This window comes from Gymnoscopelus braueri (assembly GCF_963280865.1).
Source record: "Gymnoscopelus braueri genome assembly, contig: SCAFFOLD_92, whole genome shotgun sequence".
In the NCBI taxonomy this organism is placed as follows: Eukaryota; Metazoa; Chordata; class Actinopteri; order Myctophiformes; family Myctophidae; genus Gymnoscopelus; species Gymnoscopelus braueri.
This window is the reverse complement of record NW_027660415.1, coordinates 166,851-190,751: the sequence shown is the minus strand read 5'-3', so window position 1 is coordinate 190,751 and position 23,901 is coordinate 166,851. Positions and strand designations below refer to the sequence as shown.

The following is a 23,901-nucleotide window of genomic DNA, read 5'->3' as shown; positions in this document are numbered from 1 at the left end:
GAGATTCAAAAAAATAAAAAAGTTTAAACATAGGAGATGTAGAAGCTCGCAGTGCGGCATGAAGTGACGCGCTGTGAGCTTGTAGATCTGCTATCTTTGAGAACCACTGTTCTAAACAAATTCTAAACCTGAAGCCTAGGAAGCTAGGATCCGAGCCACATGCCAGGGGGACCTTACGTCATTTTAGGTCCAAGAACAGAGATGAGCGTGCAAGCTCTCTCACATACTGGTCATCATTGTTCAGCATATTTAACAAATGAAGAGCCTCGTAGCAATATGTCCATTCAAAATTGGGAACACCCTCACGTTTACTGTGAAATATAATGTCACGTGTTGTGTGTGTGTTAAGACCAGTCCATTGTCTCACTAGGTGTACACACACACACACACACACACACACACACACACACACACACACACACACACACACACACACACACACACACACACACACACACACACACACACACACACACACACACACACACACACACAGAGAGAGAGAGCTGCACTGGGGGCAAAGATAATATGATCTGAAAGTTTTGCTTCCTGTTTTAGCGTCTTTCGTAAGAACTGTTGTAATTTTCCACTTCAGTGTCTGTTTGTTCTAGTGTACAGATGCACACAAGTTGAGCCTTTGAGCAAAAAACATTTTTATGTATACGTTTATAAGTTTATCAATTAAGTAAAGGGAAAATAATGTACCAGCTCCAAACATCAGCCTGGACAGTGTGTAGAAGATGGACCTGAACAGTATCTTTGATAATAACAGACCATACACCAGAATTAATTCAAAATGCCTCTATCTTTGGTTTTACCTCAAATAATATACACATGCTGCAGCTGTTTTGCAAAAAATACGTAATAACACTGTAATAAAGTAATATGGCTATCCATGCCTTCATTTCATCTAGATTAGATTACTGCAACTCTCTATATACCGGTTTAGATCATACATCACTCAGACGCCTTCAACTTGTACAAAATGCTGCTGCCCGCCTCGTTACAGGTACAAGAAATGCGTGAGCATATTACCCCTGTCCTTGCCTCTCTACACTGTCTCCCCGTGAATTTTAGAATTGATTTTAAGGTGTTTTTATTTATCTACAAATCATTAAATGGGCTGGCTCCATCCTACCTCTCCGCACTTGTGGAACCATATGTCCCAAACAGGGAATTGAGGTCTGCTGATACATTTTTACTTGAGGTTCCAACCCGAAAATTCAAAAAGACCGCTCTTTCATGGCCACGGCCCCGCGACTCTGGAATCGATCAGGGTTTTCAAGGCCAAACTCAAAACTCATCTTTTTTCCCTCGCTTTTAATAGCATCTAATTTACATGGTTTGCTTTTATCTTACTCCATTCATAATTATGTCTATGTACGTATTATTTATGTACCTAGCCTATATGTAATTTCCATTTATATATATTTCTCCTTCCCTCTTTTATGTTGTCTGTTAGTGTTTTCCTTTGTTGCTCTTAAATGTTTTGTGAACTTGCTCTGTTGTTTTTGCATTGATGTTTTTGAATTCGCCTGTACAGCACTTTGGTTCAGCTTGCATGTTTGTAAATGTGCTATATAAATAAAGCTTGATTTGATTTGATTTAATGACGTTCAGTTTTACCACACATTAAAAGTCTTTGTCATGGTCCTTCCTTCAAACGTGTATAAAAAGTTTCAACAAAAAATTCCACTCCAGTGATCCATGGCAGGTGAGGGAGTGCAGGTATCGCTGTTGAGGGATTTTGCCTGTCAATCATCGCCTCTGCTCCGGGCCCCCCCCCCCTAAAGAAAATGATAGAGGAGGGGAGGGGCGAGGAGGAGAGTGGGCAGGATTAATGGCCCGTGACTTCACTGCCCAAGGGCCAAGCTCAGATTACTTTTCAGCCAAATGTTTCAGAAAACCCCAGACCACAGAAAATCCACTGAATGTTCAAAGTTCAGATTTTTTTGGGTGTAATTGAGGTCATAAACCCCCCCAAAAAACATAAAAAATGTGAAAATAAATGTCATAGAACCTTTAAACAAAGTTGAAGGAAAACACTAAGGAACAACACCTAAACTGAGGAGAAGCTGTAGCAGGCTATATATATTAGCCTGGTAAACCCTCCCTCCAGAAATCTCATTTGTATTTTATTTCAGGAGTGAGTCTGGCATGAGGGCCTGTTTGGCTTTTTGGCTGTGGGCTGGAGCTGGGCGGGAGTAATGTAGCTTTGATGTCCAAGTGGCCCTTTGATGTCCAATTAAGCCACTTTAGGCTGCAGTGATTATCACCAGGAGTAATTGGTTTGTCTCTGATGTTAACGAGCAGCTTGTATGAAAGGTGTATTGATTAATGATGTGTGAACCACTCGGGTTCCACCTGATTGGCCTACCTCCGCTGTCAATCACAAAACAATGAGCGAGGACGCTGATTGGAGAGTCCATTTGGTGGACGAGCAAGAAACGCCCAGATAAGCCTTCAGGCCAGACTCACTCCTGAAATCAAATGGAAATGAGAAATCCGGAGGGAGGGGCTTTACCAGGCTATATATATATACCCTTACTGTAAAGGGACCTGGCAGCTCTCCCTCAGGCTGTTACCTGTGCATCAAGTCTAACTGACACTCGTCACCTGCAGGCTCCTTCTTATAGGGAGTGAGACATACTAAAAACACAGAACAGCAATTGTCAATTAAATTAACTCAACTTAACACAATTACTGAAGGTTTTACCATCAACTTGACATGGATTTCCGGGTGGCAATTCTTTCACAAACTCTTCTTAAATAAGCTTGCATGAAACAAACACCCCTCCTCCTCTACAGCAAGGGTTCCCAAACTGTTCAGACCGTGACCCCCCAAAATAATCCTATTTGAACAGGGGTCCCCAAAATAATCCTATTTGAACTGGGGACACCCCACCCTGTCAAGCACTTGGAATTGTAGGAGTTGAGGCATTACATTTTGTTTGACTCTGTTCCACAGATAAATATTGTGAAAATAACCGATCTACAAGCTCACAACGCCTTGCAGTGCGAGGCGTTGTGAGCTTGTAGATCGGTTATTTTCACAATATTTCCCAAATAATTCGGGGTCCTAACTGGGGGTCCCGACCCCCAGTTTGGGAACCACTGCTCTACAGAACTCGGCACCTTCCAATCATTAGGATTGGCAGCACTGCAGAGGGGAGAGGTGACCCACTATCAATTCAACTTCAATTCAATACAAAAAACATATTTAACCCATTAGAACCTGAGGCCAATTCTACAAATGCCTTCTAAATTAGTAGTTTAAAAAAAAAAAAATGTCAAGGACCCCCCAATTTATATGGGCACGGACCCCCCATCTGAAAGTGTTGTGTGCCAGGGATCCCCAGGAGAGATTTTTATTTTCTAAACATAGCAGATGTACAAGCTCACAGCGCTGCATGAAGTGAGCTTGTAGATCTGCTATTTTTGAGAACCACTGTTCTAAACCAATGTTTTAAATCCTAAGAGTTTTCTGACAAACTTATGATGCTATATATATATATATATATATATATATATATATATATATATATATATATATATATATATATATATATATATATATATATATATATATATATATATATATATATATATATATAAAAATGACATGATGTTTTCCTGGCTTTAATGGGTTAAAACCATGACTATGTGTTCAACAATGCATTGTGATGTACTGTAGCAATGATGAAACATACAATGACACAACTTGACCTACACTTCCAAACCGGCTGGATGGTGGTTAATGGAAGCAGCTGAGCACCCTGATCATTGTCTATGTGTTTAGGGCACGGCCTGCCCCGTGACAAAGAACCTCTGCCCCAAATCTTTCAAAACAGCCTCATAGTGTCGCTGTAACAGGCCGCTTCAGGTTTGGTCCATAACTCTTGATCTGTAAAAAACACACTTTTTAAAACCTTTCCCAAAACTCATAGAAATCGGTACACGTTATCTCTGAAGTCATGTGATCAAGATGTATCATTCCGATGTCTCACATCACATTCAAAATGTCTGCCTTCCAAAGTTTGCGGGCCGTGGGAAGGCAACCCGGCCTGGTGGAGACCTGCGTTCCGAGGAGCACACTTTTTTCCCATTTGTGCCAGAGAAGTATAACATGGTGTGTTTAAAACACTTGGTCAACACTTGGCACACGTGCACACACACACACACATACACACACACCCACACACACACACACACACACCCACACACACACACACACACACACACACACACACACACACACACACACACACACACACACACACACACACACACACACACACACACACACACACACACGCAGCGCTGCACTGGAAGCAAAGATCATGTGATCTGAAAGTTTTAGTTCCTGTTTTAGCGTCTTTCGTAAGAACTGTTTTTTTCCACTTCAGTGTCTGTTTGTTCTAGTGTACAGATGCACACAAGTTGAGCCTTTGAGCAAAGAGCATTTTCTTTTTTAAGTTAATAAATTAAGTAAAGGGAAAATAATGTACCAGCTCCAAACATCAGCCTGTACAGTGTGTAGAAAATGGACCTCGACAGTATCTTTGATAAATAACAGACCATACACAGACCAGGCAATACAGAATTAATTCAAAATGCCTCTATCTTTGGTTGTACTTCGAATAATGCATAAATGTTGCAGCTGTTAGGCAGTAGGCACTAATAGCTAATAACACTGTATTACAGTAATATACATGTTGTAATGCACCTTTAAGCAATAAGACATGAAACAAAGTGCTATATGGTGGTTAAGGACATGGCTGTGACAGAGACACGACACGAAGCGAGTGCCGTCTGCCTGCACAGTTGTGCAACAAAATATAAAAAATATCATGAATCAGTGAATAGTAGAGTAATAGCTATGAGTAATTTTTAATTTTTCCGCTGGTATATTGTGGTTGTGGAACTAGCTGTTGCATAAAAAACGTTAAATGGACTAAAGTACTTGACCAATGCCTTATTTGTCACATCAGCTGTGTGACTATATTGCATTTTTATGAATGATAGACATCTTTTCACTTTTCTTTGGTCATGAAGGATTGTAAAAAGCAGCTGTTATTAAATATCAGTGTTTGCCCTGACAGGGTGGAGTCTGTGTCACTGCTCTCATAAATATGTATTAGCTCAGTCGTGGTGCCATGTGACTGTACCTGTACATATATTAGTTTATGTATGAGGTCGGTGTCTAGAGCCAATCAAATAGGGTTCATTCAATGCGATAGAATGCAAGGTCAGCCTCTACACACTACACCAAAATTGTGCTAAATAATCACGATTATTGGAGATAATCACAATTAATTTTGTCATAATTGCTTCCATGTAAAAAATGTGTTCATACATTTTCAAATATTTTATAAAAAATAGTGGAAATAACGCATTGCAATCCGTTGTAAGCTTGTAGATCGGCTACTTAAAGCCTAAAAGTTAGTTCGCAAATATGTTTGTGACAATGAATCGTCAAGTAACATGTCATGAAGGTGACAGTCCTACACATCTCTTGTCAAAGGGATTGTGGAGCCACACCGTGAGATGGGTTTCAGTGCCAGCAGGCCTGATGCACTGAACTTGAACTTTGTCCTGGAGTGAGCTGGGGAGAGTTCTGCTAGACTCTGCAGTGTGCTACTGTGCAGCAAACACCACAGTATAACATAATAGCACTGATCCTATACAAAGCCCACATGAGTTTATCTTAAAGGTTAAACACCACAACAACAGGCTAACACTTTAACCCATAGATATTCAACTGGCGGCCCGTGGGCCACTTGCGGCCCGCGAGGAGCTTCCTTGTGGCCCCTGGCCATATTCCAAAATATATATATATTTTTTTAAATGTAATTAATTTATTTTTATTTTTATTTTTAATTCATAATTATTATGTATGTAAATATATGTTCGTTTTTATGTTATCAGATTTTAAACAGTACAAATTATTTATCCTTCATTAGTTCTTGAAAGGCCATCTTTCATTGGAATTGAACTTGCACGTGACTACCGGAACTACCGGAACATTCCAGACATTCCAGACTTTCCCAATTCAACCCGAAATGGACTGATGAATACTTGTTTATTTTACCGTCGCACATCAAAGCCAAACCTTTGTGTTTAATATGTGTAACCACCTTGTCAGCCTGCAAGGTTGACAATATCAGGCGACATTTTGACACCAGGCATGCTGTTAAATTTAATGCAGAATACCCACCTGGAAGCAAATCTAGACGACTTAGAATAGAATTTCTAAAAACGTCATATGCTTCATCAACGACTAAAATTACAACTGCTGCTACAGCCCAAGAGAAGGCCACTGCTGCTTCCCTACGAGTGATGTTTGCTTTGGGAAAAAAATGAAAACCATTCATGGATGCTGAGATGGTGAAGGAGGGTGCCATAGAGATGGTTACAAAACTTTTTGCGGGAGATAAAATAAAAGAAGACATAATTAACCGCATGAAGCAAGTTCCACTCTCTGACACATCGGGAGGTCGAAGGGTGGAGGTACTATTTTAGGACTGTTTTAATGCATTACTTGCCGAACTCAAATCTACAGATTATATGTCACTGGCTGTGGATGAGTCCACCGATGCAACAGATACGGCACAGCTCTCGTTGTTTGTGAGGTACTTTAATGGTGACATTTTTAAAGAGGAGTTGTTGTGCCTCTTACCGCTGACAACCAACACTACTGGTGAAGTGATATTTACTGCAGTTAAGGCTTTTTTAGAAAAGCATGGTTTGGATCTAGGCAAGATAAACCTTCTGGTTACAGATGGCTGCCCATCCGTGGTTGGGAAAGAACGGGACTGTGCATCACGCTTACGTGCAGAGTATCCCACAGTGCACACGTTGCATTGCATCATACACCAATCAGTTCTGTGCGCAAAACTTTCAGGGGAGTTGAAAGAAGCAATGGAGACTGTGATAAAAATTGTGAATCACATTCGCTCGACATCAAGTCTTCAGCACAGGCTGTTCAAAATGCTGCTGCAGGAGAAGGATGCGCCATACTCAGACCTACTGCAACACATCGATGTCCGCTGGCTAAGCCGTGGACGTGTTCTTGAGCGTTTCTTTGCTCTGAAAGAGGAGGTGGGAGAGTTCCTCTCTGGCCAGAAATCCAGCAAAGCTGTGGGCCTGCTTGCACACATGAAACACCCGATTTCATTGCACAGATTGCTTTTTTTGTGCGACATCATGGGCCACCTAAACAAACTCAACTTGCAGTTACAGGGGAGAGGTTCGAGTGTGGCTGAGATCCTCGAGAATGTCGCTGCGTTTCAGGTGAACCTGGGTCTCTTTCTACCTGACATAACGGGGAGGAAGATCCACTTCCCAACATTACACAACGTCCCCGTGAGCCGCGCAGCACTGGCTGGAATGAAGAGTCTTTTGAAAAGCCTCGCTGAAAACTTCACAGAGCGATTCAACGACTTTAAGATTCCAAAAGAGCTGCTTTTATTTTTTGCAGTTGATGTTTCTGGGTCCTGTCCAAAATAAAATTGTGTATGTACCACAGATGTGTTAATCTTAACTTCAATGACAATATCAATATTAAATTCAACAAATGAATTTTGTTTTAAATGTAATTAAACATTACTATAACTCACAACTAAATTAATTATCCCAATCATGTGTCAGCCTGGGCCAACCACAAACATGTTTAGAATGTTGGTGGAATTGAATTTGTCTCTGCTGTGCTCCTCATGTTAAGAGTGTGTGGTTTGGTTGGTTGAGGGGGGGGGGTGGTCTATTTACTGCTCAATGATCCAATCCTGTGTAGAGCCCGCCTACTGTATCCGGTAATTTTGTACACACACAAATAGGTACGCACAAAGGCCGTTTCTGTATCTGGTCTAAACCAGATCTGGGACCTGTAAAGTGAACGTGAAAGTGAGTCATGCACACCACAGACATGGACGTTGTGGCTCACGGGTGAACAGAACCTCCCTGTGGAGTAAATAAACACCATAATAAACAGCACAGAATACATTGACAGGAACACACTGGAACAATTTAGAAGCACTTCATAAGAAAACAAACACTTATGTTGATTTAACGTTAATACATGTGTTTTCTTTTTGGACATGCGTTCGTGGCAGATTATGGACTATTGACAGCAGTTACTTGCTTTCCACTCTTCTTCCCAACACAACGTACCGGCACTTAATCTTTTAACCGAACACCGTCACTGGTCATGTTAAATGTAGCAACAATATCATATTCACTGACTATTTACATTAATTTGCATTCAATTGCATAGTTTTTGTCCCAAGTGGCCTACATGTGGTCTAAAATGCATAGAGTTACTGTCCTGGAGGTGGTTTTGATTTCAAATAAGAAACAGTTTATGTGACATTTCAATAGACTTGTGCTCCTGAAACTGCTCATTACGACTACGATTAAGATTTTGCATTTGTTCACCAGCTTCTGAGTAACAGTTGGTGATATGACACAATAATATCCTCATAATGCATCTACAGTTGACATAGAAACATTTGTACAGAGACCTGCAGAGAGGCAAGTGTTTTTTACAAGGAATAGGGTTGTGGTGAGGGTTAGTAGTTTTCGTTCCCTACCTATGTTGAATACACTTATTGTAAGTCGCTTTGGATAAAAGCGTCTGCTAAATGACTGTAATGTAATGTAATGTAATGTAATGTAATGTGGTCAAGTTGAAGGTTTTTACAGAATTTTCAGTGACCACACACACACACACACACACACACCACGCTCACGCGCGCACACACACACGCATGCACGCACGCACGCACGCACGCACGCACGCACGCACGCACGCACGCACGCACGCACGCACGCACGCACGCACGCACACACACACACACACACACACACACACACACACACACACACACACACACACACACACACACACACAGCTGCTAGCTCCAGTTTCATGTACCACCAACATGCACAATCCTCATCATTTTAATCAACTGTCCTTTCTGTGTAAAAACTGATAAATGAGTGATGAATACATGAATAAACAAACACATGAAGGAATAAATGAATAAACAAACAAGCAAGCAAGCAAGCTTTTGTTGTTTTCATATTTCCGGTTGTCTTTTAACGGTGTTAAATGGGACGTGGAATGAGGTGCACAGGAACGCACTTTTCATCTACTAGTCGCCCTCACATCTAGAGTTCTGGCAGCTACACAGCCCTCACATCTAGAGTTCTGGCAGCTACACAGCCCTCACATCTAGAGTTCTGGCTGCTACACAGCCCTCACATCTAGAGTTCTGGCTGCTACACAGCCCTCACATCTAGAGTTCTGGCTGCTACACAGCCCTCGAATCTAGAGTTCTGGCAGCTACACAGCCCTCACATCTAGACTTCTGGCTGCTACACAGCCCTCGAATCTAGAGTTCTGGCTGCTACACAGCCCTCACATCTAGACTTCTGGCTGCTACACAGCCCTCGAATCTAGAGTTCTGGCAGCTACACAGCCCTCACATCTAGAGTTCTGGCTGCTACACAGCCCTCACATCTAGAGTTCTGGCTGCTACACAGCCCTCACATCTAGACTTCTGGCTGCTACACAGCCCTCGAATCTAGAGTTCTGGCTGCTACACAGCCCTCACATCTAGAGTTCTGGCAGCTACACAGCGCTCACATCTATAAGTTCTGGCTGCTACACAGCAGTGTTGTTTTCGTCAACGATGACGAAGACGATATGATTTCGTCAACGCCCCTTTTTTTCATGACGAAAACGTAACGTTGACGCGCTGAACATAGCTCTTTGATGACTAAAATATGACGAGACGAATGTGTGTTTTCGTCGACGAGACGATGACGAGACGAAATTTGTATTGGGTGGGACGTTCAAAATGCATGAAGAGATCAAAATATAAGTCTAAAAGGTCCAAAAAAGGTCCTTGCGGTCTTGTTTCCATTGAGATCCTGTGAGTGCACAGTCTATGATCTGCAGTTCTATTCCTTCATTTATACTTCTGTAGTACGACGGTTTCGTCCACCAAATATAGCAGATCTACAAGCTAACAACGCGTCTCGACCGCACGTCCGGACCGCATTGATTGCTTGAAGATCTGTTGTGTTCATCACACACGCTCCCAAAGTCCCCGCCCCCTTTCTTCTTGGCAGCGAGGCGATCGCAGCTCTTGTCTTGTCAGTCTGCAGTGCTCTGCACAACAGCAGTATAGTGGACGGAGAGTCAGGCTCTTTGGATATTCCAAAACCGACACGGTGCAAAGTGCAAACTAAAGTTAATTGCAAAGTTTGCAATGTTCGAACGTCACTCGATATAACTTTTAACCAAACGCGGGTGAAACAGTGAAGGTGTCCCGTCCCCGCATAAAGAGTGCACGCACGCACATGGACGGACTTCGCGTATCGATTAAAAACAACAATTCGTACCTCGCTTACAAAAGCTTATCAACACCATGAATTAACATAGGAATGACCGACCTGGCTGGATGCATATGCATATCAATGATCCATTGTGTGACCTGCTCTACTGTTAGTAGGTAGGTTACTGTCAGCAGTGGTGGAAAAAGTACTTGAATAAAAGTATCAGTACTGCAATGCAGAAATACTCACAAGCTCACAACGGGTCGCAAAGCCACGCGTTGTGAGCTTGTAGATCGGCTATTTTCAAATAGCTGAAGTATATATGGATAAAGTGGTTAATGCGTGTTTTGTAATAATACAAATCTACAAAGTAACTAAATTGTAGTGGAGTAAAAGAACAATATTTGCCTCTGAGATGTAGTGGAGTAGAAGTAAAAGTACTGAAAATTTAAGATAATACAGTAAAGTGAAAATTCCTCAAATTTGTACTTAAGTACATGTACTTAGTTACATTCCACCACTGACTGTCAGATGTTCTGTCTGAAGCAGTCTGTTACACCACTAACTCACCATAAGCAGCCTACACTGAATGTCACATGATGCAACAGCTGGATAAAAAGGAATATATATATATCTATCAGCAGCATAAAAACTAATATTATCTATCTATCTATTAGCAGCATAAAAAAACTAATATTATATCTACATCTATCTATCTATCAGCAGCATAAAAACTAATATTATATCTATATATCTATCTATCAGCAGCATAAAAACAAATATATCTATATCTATCTATCTATCAGCAGCATAAAAACTAATATTATATCTATATCTATCTATCTATCTATCAGCAGCATAAAAACGAATATTATATCCATCTATCTATCTAACTGTATGTAGCCTGTCTGTCTGTGAACACATTAATTAATAAGATATGATGATTCATTATATTATATAATATAATGATTATACGTGCCCCATGATCATATCTTATAAAATGTTATAATCATATAATATAATTAATCATCATATATGTTATTAATAAGCATACAATAATAATAATCCTAAAAACGAACATAAAGAAATTATGGTGATATATATCGTCTATCGTGATATTTTGATAGTATATTTTTCAATATCGAACACCCCTACTACGGACCCCTATTTTATGGCATTTCTATCTCTGGGACCCCAATTCATATTGTAAAATCAATGTTCATTTAACTCTGAGAGTGTACAAATGGAACCAAATGAACCTGTTAGGGTCCATTTGGTTCCATTTGTACACTCTCAGAGTTACAGACCCATAAGGGTCAATTTGGTTCCTAACTATCCATCATTTAGCTGGGGACCCCCTGGAACTCCCTCAAGGACCCCTGGGGGTCCCCAGACCCCACTTTGAGAACCAATGGCTTAAGCTAACTTGGATTGTTTAGCCTTGTATCAAGGCTATGGATTGTTATGAGTAAAACATGCAGGCTTTTTTGGCTGGACAGGGGCAAGTGAAAGCAAGTGAAAAAGGGGGTACGTCAGTGAAGTAGGGGTTCAATGGTTGTTTGCATCATGCCTATGACTGTGACGTGACGAGTAAATCCTTGGAACTCAACAGTACAGTAACTTAATATACCTAGTTCTTACATACACTATGTACAGTACAGTATATGTACATTCTAATTTTTCCATTGCTTAGAAAGAGGGTACCATGTGGTTATTAAGCTATTAAGACGTTTTTCTTTCAACTGCATGAGTTTAAGTGCCAGTTTAGTGCTACCATAATGTACACAACTGTCAAAAATACAACATTTTTAGTAGGAATACATTTGCCTCCTGTGTGAATTGTGCATATAAATAGGATGGGGCAGGTGTAAGCTACTGTATTTTAACATCAGTCATAATGGTGGTACTTGGAGAGACAAATATTTTCTGGCTGGTACTGGTAAAAAAAAAAGGTTGATTATGAGAACCTGATCTAGGCTATTCTATTTTCCGAACATGCAGTATTTTGTGTGAATTACAGTATACACACGTTGTATCCTATTGTGTTATCCCCTAAAAATGGGATATATTTTATGATAATACTGTTAGCAGTCATATCTTAAATACAATATGTATATTGACCTAATTAAATTAGTTTAAATACATTATTTATTTATTTTTGTTTGACTAAAACCAATGACTAAAACTAGACTAAAACCATTTGAGTTTTCGTCGACTAAAACTAGACTAAAACCATTTTGAGTTTTCGTCGACTAAAACTAGACTAAAACCATTTTGAGTTTTCGTCGACTAAAACTAGACTTATACCTTTTTGAGTTTTCGTCGACTAAAACTAGACTAAAACTATCAAGGATAGAAATGACTAAAATGTGACTAAAACTAACAAGCATTTCGTCCAAAAGACTAAGACTAAGACTAAATCTAAAATGCCTGCCAAAAACAACACTGCTACACAGCCCTCACAGCCGATCTACCAGCTCATTTTCACTATTTCAAAATGTTTTTCAAATAGTAAAAGATGCCCAAAAAGTTTAGGCACAAGGGGCAAGGCGAGCAAGATAGGGCCCCTAGAGTTCTGGCTGCTACACGGCCCTATGGTAGAGGGTCATTCCAAATAGCGCTGAAACCAATCTTACTCCAATTGGGCAAAGGGGGGGGGGGGGGGGGGGGCTATAGCAATCATTCAAAAACATGAAATGCTACTTTGTGAGTATTTATTTCAATGTATGTCATACGTCCTTGTTAAAATAGCCGATCTACAAGCTCACAACCTTTCGTATCGCAAAGCGTTATGAGCTTGTAGATCAGCTATTTTCACAAGTTTGAAATTTCTCTTATGGGTCTCGAGCTACAGTACATGGTTGTGAACCACTGATCTAGAGTAGTGTTAGTGAAACAGGGGCTTGGTTCATGACAGAAGGAAATAATTTATGCTCATCAACAGACGCCAACAGTGTGGCCATATAGCTCAAAGAGTACAGTGGCAGCCTGGAACGTCAATGGTTCGATTCCTATCCTGTTAATTGCATGGTCTTCTTTCACTCAAGTTCAATCTATTGTGTTTCTATGGCTTATTGTGCATTATTGCATATTGCAATATTTGCAAAATATATTATTTTGAAATCCTGCCATTTAGGCCTGTCGAACACCTCTGACATGTGCGTTAAGGACATGTAAGCTGTGAGATGGAAATATGCATTATTTGTCCATTTGTCCAAGTACATTGTTTGTTTAATATACTTTTGTGACTGTCTGCTTGTGGTTAATTGTCTTATAGGCTTATGTACTTTGCAGACGGAGACTGGTTTTATTCAGGGTTAGTGCTAAATGTACGTTTATTTAGGATGATGTACTTGCAGTGCTCACAGTGTTCGATGTGCGCAGGGGGAAACGTTTTTCCTACAGCACCGCAGACAGCGACTCTGGCAATACCGTCACATAAAACACACTACTATGGCGTTGTTTTACTAACAACAAACTGCTTTGGCTGCCAGGCTTAGCTGATACAGCAATTCTAATAACAGAAATCTTTTTAGAATTAAGTGCAGAATTGTCGTGTGCTCAGGTTGCAATGTATTATCAAATAGCCTAAACACAATAGGATTTGCGCACACACAGTGGCCAGCAGGCTATACGGCACAGAGACCCATCAGAACAAATAGGCTATACAGTATGGCAAGTCACCGATTATCAAAAGTTCAAAACATATTACAGTTTGTCAGTTGAAAGGCACAGTGGCCTGTCAGAACACAATACAGTTGCTGTAAACTAAAGCATTAGCAGTTGGCACAGCGGCCAGAACACAATACAGTAGACTATAGCATGGCAGCCCATCAGGACATAAACAGTCTGGTACAGCGCAAAACATGTTGTGTTTAATATACACAACAAGTCGAGAGCAATTTCTTCTTTACAAAACCCAAGCCAGCCAGGGTAATACACATTCCAGTACAATAAAGCTACAAATAAATGAGCTATTACCTTTTTACCTTACACTATTCCAAATGTGATCTTGAGCTCTGGGGTCATGGTATAATTCCCTCATGTCAACAACTCTTTACACTACTTTACACATTCAGGTGGCGATGTATCAACGCTAGTTGCTTCTGTGCTTTTCTTAATTGATTTGGGCCCACCAAAGAAATCAGACATTTGTTTGTTTGCGCCCCACGCGTAAAATATTTATATGAATAACGTAGACAGAGGTTTTTACTTAGGGGGGGGGGGGGCACCACTAGTTCCTAGTCTTTATCACCATTGTTTCTATTATCTCTCCCTGACAATGTGGTTTTATTTTTATTTCCATTTCAGACTTGACATGACAGAAAAGACAAGTTGCTGATCTGGTGAAGCAGGGTCGTTGGTGGTTGGTGGTTTGATTGAGCAACACAATGGTAAGTTTGAGCGATTTTTCCTACCTTTTGAGACGGCCATGCCCAAAATGGGTTGCATTATTCGGATCGTGCGTGTCACTGCCCGCCCCTACCGGTTCTCTACATTTTTATTTTTAAATAGGCTCTGTCATGATTAATTGACCACATATATGAAGTTAAACAACTAAATTCTATCCAAACGATATCTTATAAGTAAATTCCGTGCCTCAAAATAGAAGTTTGAGAGCTTTTTGAAGTAAAAAAACAGCAGAGAAAATAGTGGACAGAAAAGATGACTGCCGTTCGTGTTTTGTCGGCTGCATTCAGGCTGCACTCGGTGCCATTCGGGCTCACTCGAACTCGCCACCTGATTGGCCAACTGTCGCTGTCAATCACAGAACGATGTTGGACGACGCTGATAGGCTCGGTTTTTTGGTAATGCGCTAGAAACGCACATACAAGCCATCAGGCCAGACTCACTCCTGGAATCAAATGGAAATGAGATTTCCGGAGGGAGGGTTTACCAGGCTAAGTGAGCTAGCCATTGTTGAGAAATATACCGGACAGGGTGAAAGACCCTGATGCAAAGCGGAGGGGTCTTTATCACCCTGGGGGGGTTTATTTCTCAACAATGACCGGCTCACTGTCAATTACTACTTATTACATGGCTGCTTAATAAAGCAATTCATTATTTGACCCAAACATACCAAGAAAACAGTTTTATTGATTTGAAAGGATTTAATTACTTACAGTATGAAAGTAGTCATTGAATATGCTAGGCGTATCCAGTGCCACACGGTTGGCTCAAAAAACTCCGGTAGTAAGTGTTAATCAAACATTAATCAACATTCTGGTACTGCATTGTTTATTTCTCTCCTCAAACATTTTCATAATCATTCTTCAGTGTACTGTTTAGCAGTAAATTGCATTGTGTTTAACTACTTGGCGCGACCATGTTGGATATGGCAAAAACAAATCACCATGGGCTGATATGAACCATGAGCTCAGGCTCTGTCCATAGCAGTGGTTTGTTATTGATAGCAGCGGTCATTATTTAAACATAACAGACCACTGAATTCAGTGATTGACCAATCACAATCAAGCATTTAACCAGTGTAATAACATTGCTTAATAGCGTTCAGTGATGATATGATATAATAAAAGGACTGTTATGTACAACACTTTGTGTATAACAGGATGCTGGTGTCGACTTGACTTCAGAAAAAATGGATGAAGCAAAAGGTGAGCTTTTTTGTCAGTAATATAGTTCAATGCTTGACTTGACCATTGAGTAAGGTGTTTACTTGTGCTACCTTTGAGTGTATATCCAAAAAAATAAATGCGTTGTAACGCTTTATGTATGTGGGGATGTAGAGATGCAGAGCTTTATTTTTCATTGATATAATGATGTAATTTTCTCTGATAAATGTACCGCCAATTAACCACTCTATTTTTCTGTTTCAAACAGCACATGTTGTGATCCAGCACAGGGCAGATTTTATTCAAAAGGTTGTCACAGTGATGCCTATAGTAGACAGTCTAGGAAAGGTGGTCCATCCTGAGCTGTATACTGGGATTCAAGCAGAGAAGACGAGACAGAACCAAATGAGGAATCTGTATACAACTGTACTAGATCCAGGGGGAACACGTGTCAAAGCAGCATTTTACGATGCCCTTAAACAACACCAACCCCACATGTTGGATAGTTGTGGTAAGATCAAATGTCAATAGATTGTTTTTCTCCACTTCACTTTAGTTTAATAGAACAAGGGCCAGCACACGCAACAACATTATAAGTATCATTGGGTGGATGTGTTTCACCAAGACAGCCTTCTTCAGCTCCTATCTTTGCGTAGACACATCTATAATTCATCATATCAATATTTCTAAACAACATAGCCTACTATACATTATAATGTAAATGTACATACTGTATAATAAACATTTAATATGAAGTATTTGTCATGAAAGAAAACTAATCCAAAATACATCATTGTGAAGTAATGTTTCAATATGGTCTGGTCAACTGCTCCAGGGGCCAACATGCATTTGTTATCAAGTAAATGTGGTATTTCTACTGGAAAGATATGAACATATGTCCACTCAGAGAAACAACTTCATAATCCTCCTCTCCTTATGCAGGACCTGTACTTCCATCAGAAGACTCAGCTAGCAATCAAGCCTCAGGTGAGTTATGAAAGAATCTGGGCAGAGATATTTTACTGATGAGAATGATCTTATACATTGATTGATTTTTTTAACTGCAAATATTCTAGATCAGTGGTTCTCAACCTTTTTAGGCTGCAACCCCACAAATTAATTATATTTGAACTGGGGACCCGCCCCAAAATAATTAAATATGAACTGGGGACCCCCCAAAATAATCATATTTGAGCTGGGGATGCCCCAAAATAATTATATTTGAACTGGAGACCCCTACAATAATCATATTTGAACTGGGGACCCCCCACCCCGACAAGCAATTGGAATTGTAGTAGTCGAGGCATTACATTTAGTTTGACTCGGTTCCACAGATAAATATTGTGAAAATAGCCGATTTACAAGCTCACAACGCCTCGCCACACTTATCAGCATCTTTTTTTTAAAGTTTTTCTTATATTATTTTACAATTTGGCCAATGTTTGACCAGTTTCTATAGTATAGTTTGTTGATTACTTTTGATGAAGTAATGGTCTTTTTTCATTTCATTTTATTTTTTAGGTATTTAAAAGGTCTTAACAGTCCTTAAATTGTTACTTTACTGTCATGTAGGAACCCCCCCAAAAATCATGTGGGGACCTCCCTGGTGGTCCCGGCCCACAGTTTGAGAACCACTACTCTTGAAAGCAGTATAAGCACGTTTATTCAAATCTTTGACAGGATGGGAGGGAGTAAGAAAATCTATTTGCATCTTTAGCATGATGGAGAATGGTAACACAGCCTTTATTCACAGCTTTAACAAGATTGAAAGTAATACATTTAAATGTAATAGATGGAAACAATGTATCTTGCATCGATGCATCAATTTTAAATTGAACGATCCAACTACACTGCTAAGTAAACAGCAACTGCTACTTCTAGTGTGACTTGCATCAATCTAAAAGAGCTTAGCAATATAAATCATTGATTGTATCAACACATACTAACACATACTAATGACAGTTTAAAAGAACAAGGGCCAGCACACGCAACAACATTATAAGTATCATAGGGTGGACTTGTTTCAGCCAAGACAGCCTTCTTCAGCTCCTATCTTTGCATTACTAGACACATCTATAATCCATCATATGAATATTTCTAATCAACATAGCCTACTGTACATTATAATGTAAATGTACAAACATTTAATACAAAGTATTGTCATGAAAGAAAACTAATCCAAAATACCTCATTCTGAGGTCATGTTTCAATATGGTCTGGTCAACTGCTCCAGGGGCCAACATGCATTTGTTATCAAATAAATATGGTATTTCTACTGGAACGATATGAATGTCATTTTCGTCAGACACAAATCACATGCAATGAATGTCATGTCAACTCACAGAAACAATTTCATAATCCTCCTCTCCTTATGCAGGACCTGTACTTCCATCAGAAGACTCAGCTAGCAATCAAGCCTCTGGTGAGTTATGAAAGAATCTGGGTCGAGATATTTTACTGATGAGAATGATCTTATACATTGATTGATTTGTTTAACTGCAAATACTCTAGATCAGTGGTTCTCAATCTTTTCAGGCTGCAACCCCCCAAATTAATTATATTTGAACTGGGGACCCCCCCAAAATAATTATACATGAACTGGGGACCCCCCAAAATAATCATATTCGAACTGGTGACGCCCCCAAATAATTAAATTTGAACTGGAGACCCCTAAAATAATCATATTTGAACTGGGGACCCCCCACCCCCGCAAGCACTTAGTAGTCGAGGCATTAGATTTCGTTTGACTCGGTTCCACAGATAAATATTGAGAAAATTGCCGATTTACAAGCTCAAAACGCCTCGCCATGCTTATCAGCTTATCAGCTATTTTCAAAAAAATATCTTTCTTATATTATTTGACAATTTGATCAATGTTTGACCAGTTTTTATAGTATAGTTTGTTGATTTACTTTGATGCAGTAATGGTCTGTTTTCATTTCATTTAATTTTTTAGGTATTAAAAAGGTCTTAGCTGTCCTTAAATTGTTACTTTACTGTCATGTAGGGACCCCCCCCCCAAAAATCATCCGGGGACCTCGCTGGTGGTCCCGACCCACAGGTTGAGAACCACTGCTCTAGGAAAGCAGTATAAGCATGTTTATTCAAATCTTTGACAGGATGGGAGGGAGTAAGAAAGTCTAATAGCATCTTTAGCATAATGGAGAATTGTAATAAACTCTTTATTCACAGCTTTAAAATGATGGAAAGGAATAGATTTAAATGTAATAGATTGAAACACATTTTACCAAATGACAAAATGTGTCACTTGCTTTCACATTCCTTGTAATGAATTGTATGTAAAGTTGTAACTTTTTTAGTGATTGCAATGTTAGTTAGCCCAATCTTTATGGTAGAGTATGTTAATACAACATAACATAACATATACAATTAGGGTGGTTGTATTTGGTCTCCCAGCTTTTTGTTGAAACATTTAGATCATGTGTCTGGTTTGACACGACTGGTTAACAAATGCCTGAAGGTCAAAATTGGATGTCTTCCCTGAGACAGGCAGACAGGCTCTAATAGCTCAGTGGCAAATATTGCAGCACTGCTGCCGGAGGCCCTGATTTAAATGTCATTCATTTATAAAAGCAATAAAGTCATGTTAAAACTTTATTGTTGTCTTATCTTTAAATCAAATAATAGAAAAGGATCAATAGCAGTATTGATAAAGACTGCTATTAAGATATTAAGATAAAGATCATTAAGCAGTATAAAAAATCTTATCAGCAACACAAATGCTGCTTTATCCAGATATTTATTTCAAATAAGTGTTGGCTAAATTACTCACTTAATCCTATTATATCGCTCTAAATGCGGCAATATCGCCCTTGTATCGTATCGTCAAACATGCATCGTAATGTGTATCGTATTGCTGTGTGTGTGTGTGTGTGTGTGTGTGTGTGTGTGTGTGTGTGTGTGTGTGTGTGTGTGTGTGTGTGTGTGTGTGTGTGTGTGTGTGTGTGTGTGTGTGTGTGTGTGTGTGTGTGTGTGTGTGATCCTGTAATCCTAGATGTCAGTAATGTTCCAGATACTCCAGGGAGCAGTGCAGCTTCCTCTCAGAGTCCAAACGATGGTAAACATTCATCCATTTATTTCAACAGGATACATTCAGGGACCCTCTCACTTTCTGCACGGACACACACACACACACACACACACACACACACACACACACACACACACACACACACACACACACACACACACACACACACACACACACACACACACACACACACACACACACACACACACACAATTCAAAATAACAGGCGTTGGAGTTTGTTTTGTTATTCATGACCTTAAAATAAACATTTCTACAATGTCTGTCAATAACAAAAGGAATTGTTGTTTCTTACAGATTTGCTGGTGAAAACACAAGGGAGTGAACAACAATGGATTTCATTCTACCAAAAAGAGTTCAAAACAAAAGTTGAGGTCCCCTTTGCGTGTGTACCTGAAGGGACAGTCCAAGTGAGGGACAAGCAGGAATTTGTAGGAAACTACACATATGTCAGCGTCATACAAGTTGAGAGCACAGAGGTCAGCAGTGAGCATGAGGTCACACAGATGGGGATGAAGAACGCAGGCCAGGAGATCAAAGTCAGTGAAATCTTTAATTCACCTTCTGGACAAAACATCCACATAAGAACAGTGATGTCCATTGGTATCGCAGGAGTTGGCAAAACCTTTCTTGTGCACAAGTTTATCTCTGACTGGGCAACGACAGAGATGCAACATCCCCATCTCATATTTGTGCTCAACTTCCGCCGGCTAAATTTGCTGCATGGAAAAAGTTTTAGTTTGGCACAGCTAATTCACAAATGCATCAGCGCAGCCACATGCATCCCGGAAGAGGCTCTTAATTACATCTTCACAACGCTGCAAGAGTCAGGAATCTCTAGTTACGACAAGAGTCCCTTCAAACTTTTGTTCATCCTCGAAGGATTAGACGAAAGTCGGCTGATACTAGACTTCAATACTGACCATGACTGCTCTGGTCTCACCTCACTGGAGGTCCTACTGGTAAACCTGATGAAAGGGGAGCTGCTTCGCTGTGCTCACATCTGGATAACCACACGCCCTGCAGCGGCCAAACAGATCCCTTCTTGCTTTGTTGACATAGTGACAGAGGTGAAAGGGTTCAGTGATGACAAGAAGAAGGAGTACATCATGAAGAGATTCAGTGATGAGAACCAGGCCAAGAGAATCATCTCACACATCACTGCATCAAAGAGCATACACATCATGTGTGAAGTCCCAGTCTTCTGTTCGATCACTGCCACAGTTCTGCAGCACATATTGAAGACAGACGAGAGAGGAGAGCTGCCCAAGACCCCGACTGAGATGTACTGCCACTACCTGTTAGTTCAGGCAAGGAGGGATGGGGAGAAGTATGAGACACAGGCTGATAGAACTGTTCTTCTGAAGCTGGCCAGACTAGCATTTGAACATCTGGAGACAGGAAACCTCATCTTCTACCAAACAGACCTGGAAAAATGTGGTCTTGGTGTTAAAGAAGCCCCACAGTACTCAGCCTTGTGCACAGAGATCTTCAAAAAAGACAGTGATTGCTTCAAGGAAGAACCCGTCTACTGCTTTGTTCATCTGAGCATTCAGGAGTTTCTGGCTGCAGTTTACCTGTTCCACTGTTACAGAGAGAGGAAGATGAAGGTTTTAGAAACATTCCTGGCTCACTGGAAGATATCCCTGAAATTAAGAAAGGTCCGGACGCTGGATGACTTCCTGAAATATACCATGCGCAAAGCCCTAAAGAGTGAAAACGGCCACCTTGACCTCTTTGTGCGTTTCCTTCATGGCCTCTCACTGGAGTCCAATCAGCGCCTGTTGCGAAGCCTGCTGGGTCAGACAGAGAAAAGTCCAGAGAGCGTCCAGAAAGTCATCCAGAACCTGAAGGAGATGAACACTGAAGCCTCTCCTGACAGATGTATCAACATCTTCCACTGTCTGATGGAGATGAAGGACCAGTCAGTATATCAGGACATCCAAACATACATGAAGTCAGAGAGCAAGAGGGGGGAGACACTCTCTGAGATCCAGTGTTCAGCTCTGGCCTACATGCTGCAGATGTCAGAGGAGGTTCTGGATGAGTTGAAGCTGAGCACATTCAACACATCCTTGGAGGGGCGTCGGAGACTGATCCCAGCTTTGAGGAACTGCAAAAAGGCTGAGTTAGTAGTCATGTCAATATCAACACATTAGAACAGTCAAAATCATTCTAAAGCCCTTCAGTCATTGTATACATTTTGACTTGCTTTAATGTAGTTCTGTTATCTGTTTGGGTTATATATGATTGTTTTGACTTAAAGGTATATTTCACTTTAAAAAAAACTTTGGGTCATTTTATCGTCTACTCAGGCTTTTGTGAGCCCCCCAGACCGTTTTTAAGTTGCTTGATTTAGTATTTAGATATTTGATAATCATTTTATCAGACACGCCCCCTTCCTATACAAACCCATTATAACTTCAAACTCCATTTTTAACCTGTTAGATTCATCAGAAACACCCGTCCTTGGTTCTGGTGACTCACCCTGCCCTCCTAATACGTGAGGGGGCCGTGTTTTTTAGATTACTTTTTTCATTTATATTAATGAATGTTTTTATTGTAATGTATATATTTTTTTCATTTTCCAAAAAAAAATCATAATAATAAATGAAAATCACGGCCCCCTCGCATATTAGGAGGCCAGGGTGAGTCACCAGAACCAAGGACGGGTGTTGATGAATCTAACATGTTAAAAATGGAGTTTGAAGTTACAATGGGTTTGTATAGGAAGGGGTCATGTCTGATAAAATGAATATCAAATATTTAAATACTGAATCAAGCAACTTAAAAACGGTCTGGGGGGCTCACAAAAGCCTGAGTAGACGATAAAATGACCAATTTTTTTTTTGAAAGTGAAATATCCCTTTAATATATTAAACAAAAAACACTTCATGGTCATTATAAATGCAACAAAATTACAGCAAGACCTTGGTTTATGTGCAGCCTATATACATATTATTACATTATTATGTTTTTGCTCCTGTATCAATTATTGTTTTCATACATATTATTAATACTAGCCTTAGTTGTTGTACTATTAGTATTATGGCCCATCACAACAAACAGATGATGATTTGGGACAGATTTGAACATCTGTCAATATTTTACATCAACCAAGCAACGTTACATGTTGACGACTAACCTGCCTGCTGCGCTCCGGGAAATCTAGAAGGTGCTCTGTCACCTCAAATACAAATACCTTTTTTATTTTAGGCAATGTATTATTAATTCAACTTTCACATTTTCCACTCAATGTCCCTTCCTGCAATGGAAAAGGACTTAATTATTCACTGTTAGAAAAATGGCCCTTGAGCCAGGTGATCTGACTCTTACGCTCATTACGTTAGTATACCGAGGACTTTGGAGATTGTTTGATATGCCACTCTCAACACCTACAACAGCAAAGCTTGGAAAGAGATAAACTGCATCATATTTTAGAGGGAAATCTCAATGTTTCAATCTCAATGACTTGACTGACTATCATCCACTACATCAGTGATATTATTTACAGCATCACTGCACACATTTTACTATTGTTACAGTGTGTAGACCTTCTATATAGTATATGTATTTAGCCGCGGACCCCCATCTAAAGATATTTTGTTCCAGGGACCCCCCAGAAGCAAAGATTTGAGTTACAAATGTTCGCTTTAAAAATATATTCAAAGATTTGCACATATTTTCTCGATTTTTCAAAAATAGCAGATCTACAAGCTCGTAGCGTGGCACTCGGTGCCGCGCTATGAGCTTGTAGATCTGCTATTTTTGAATAGCCAAAGTGTAAAATAATGCTTTTTAGCTCAAATCTAAAAATGACACAGATGCGTCCCAGGTCTCAATGGGTTAAATGTGTTATAAAAAAAAGGACTTGACCAAAGACAGTTAATAAGACAGATTAACATTTTCATGTGTTCA

General features: G+C 40.0%; 1 protein-coding gene across 7 annotated transcripts in view; it reads left to right on the top strand.

Annotated features, from left to right (window-relative positions):
• The window catches only part of LOC308081579 (NACHT, LRR and PYD domains-containing protein 3-like), a 176,156-nt gene that overhangs the window by 18,853 nt on the left and 133,402 nt on the right, over positions 1–23,901 (top strand). For all 7 annotated transcript variants that reach the window (XM_080457941.1, XM_080457942.1, XM_080457943.1 and 4 more), the window contains exons 2-8: positions 14,653–14,735; positions 15,911–15,956; positions 16,183–16,425; positions 16,857–16,901; positions 18,292–18,336; positions 19,930–19,992; positions 20,281–22,111. In XM_080457941.1, coding sequence (XP_080314067.1) covers positions 14,733–14,735; positions 15,911–15,956; positions 16,183–16,425; positions 16,857–16,901; positions 18,292–18,336; positions 19,930–19,992; positions 20,281–22,111 — 2,276 coding nt within the window. In that variant the 5' untranslated portion in view covers positions 14,653–14,732. The remainder of the gene's footprint in view (positions 1–14,652; positions 14,736–15,910; positions 15,957–16,182; positions 16,426–16,856; positions 16,902–18,291; positions 18,337–19,929; positions 19,993–20,280; positions 22,112–23,901) is intronic.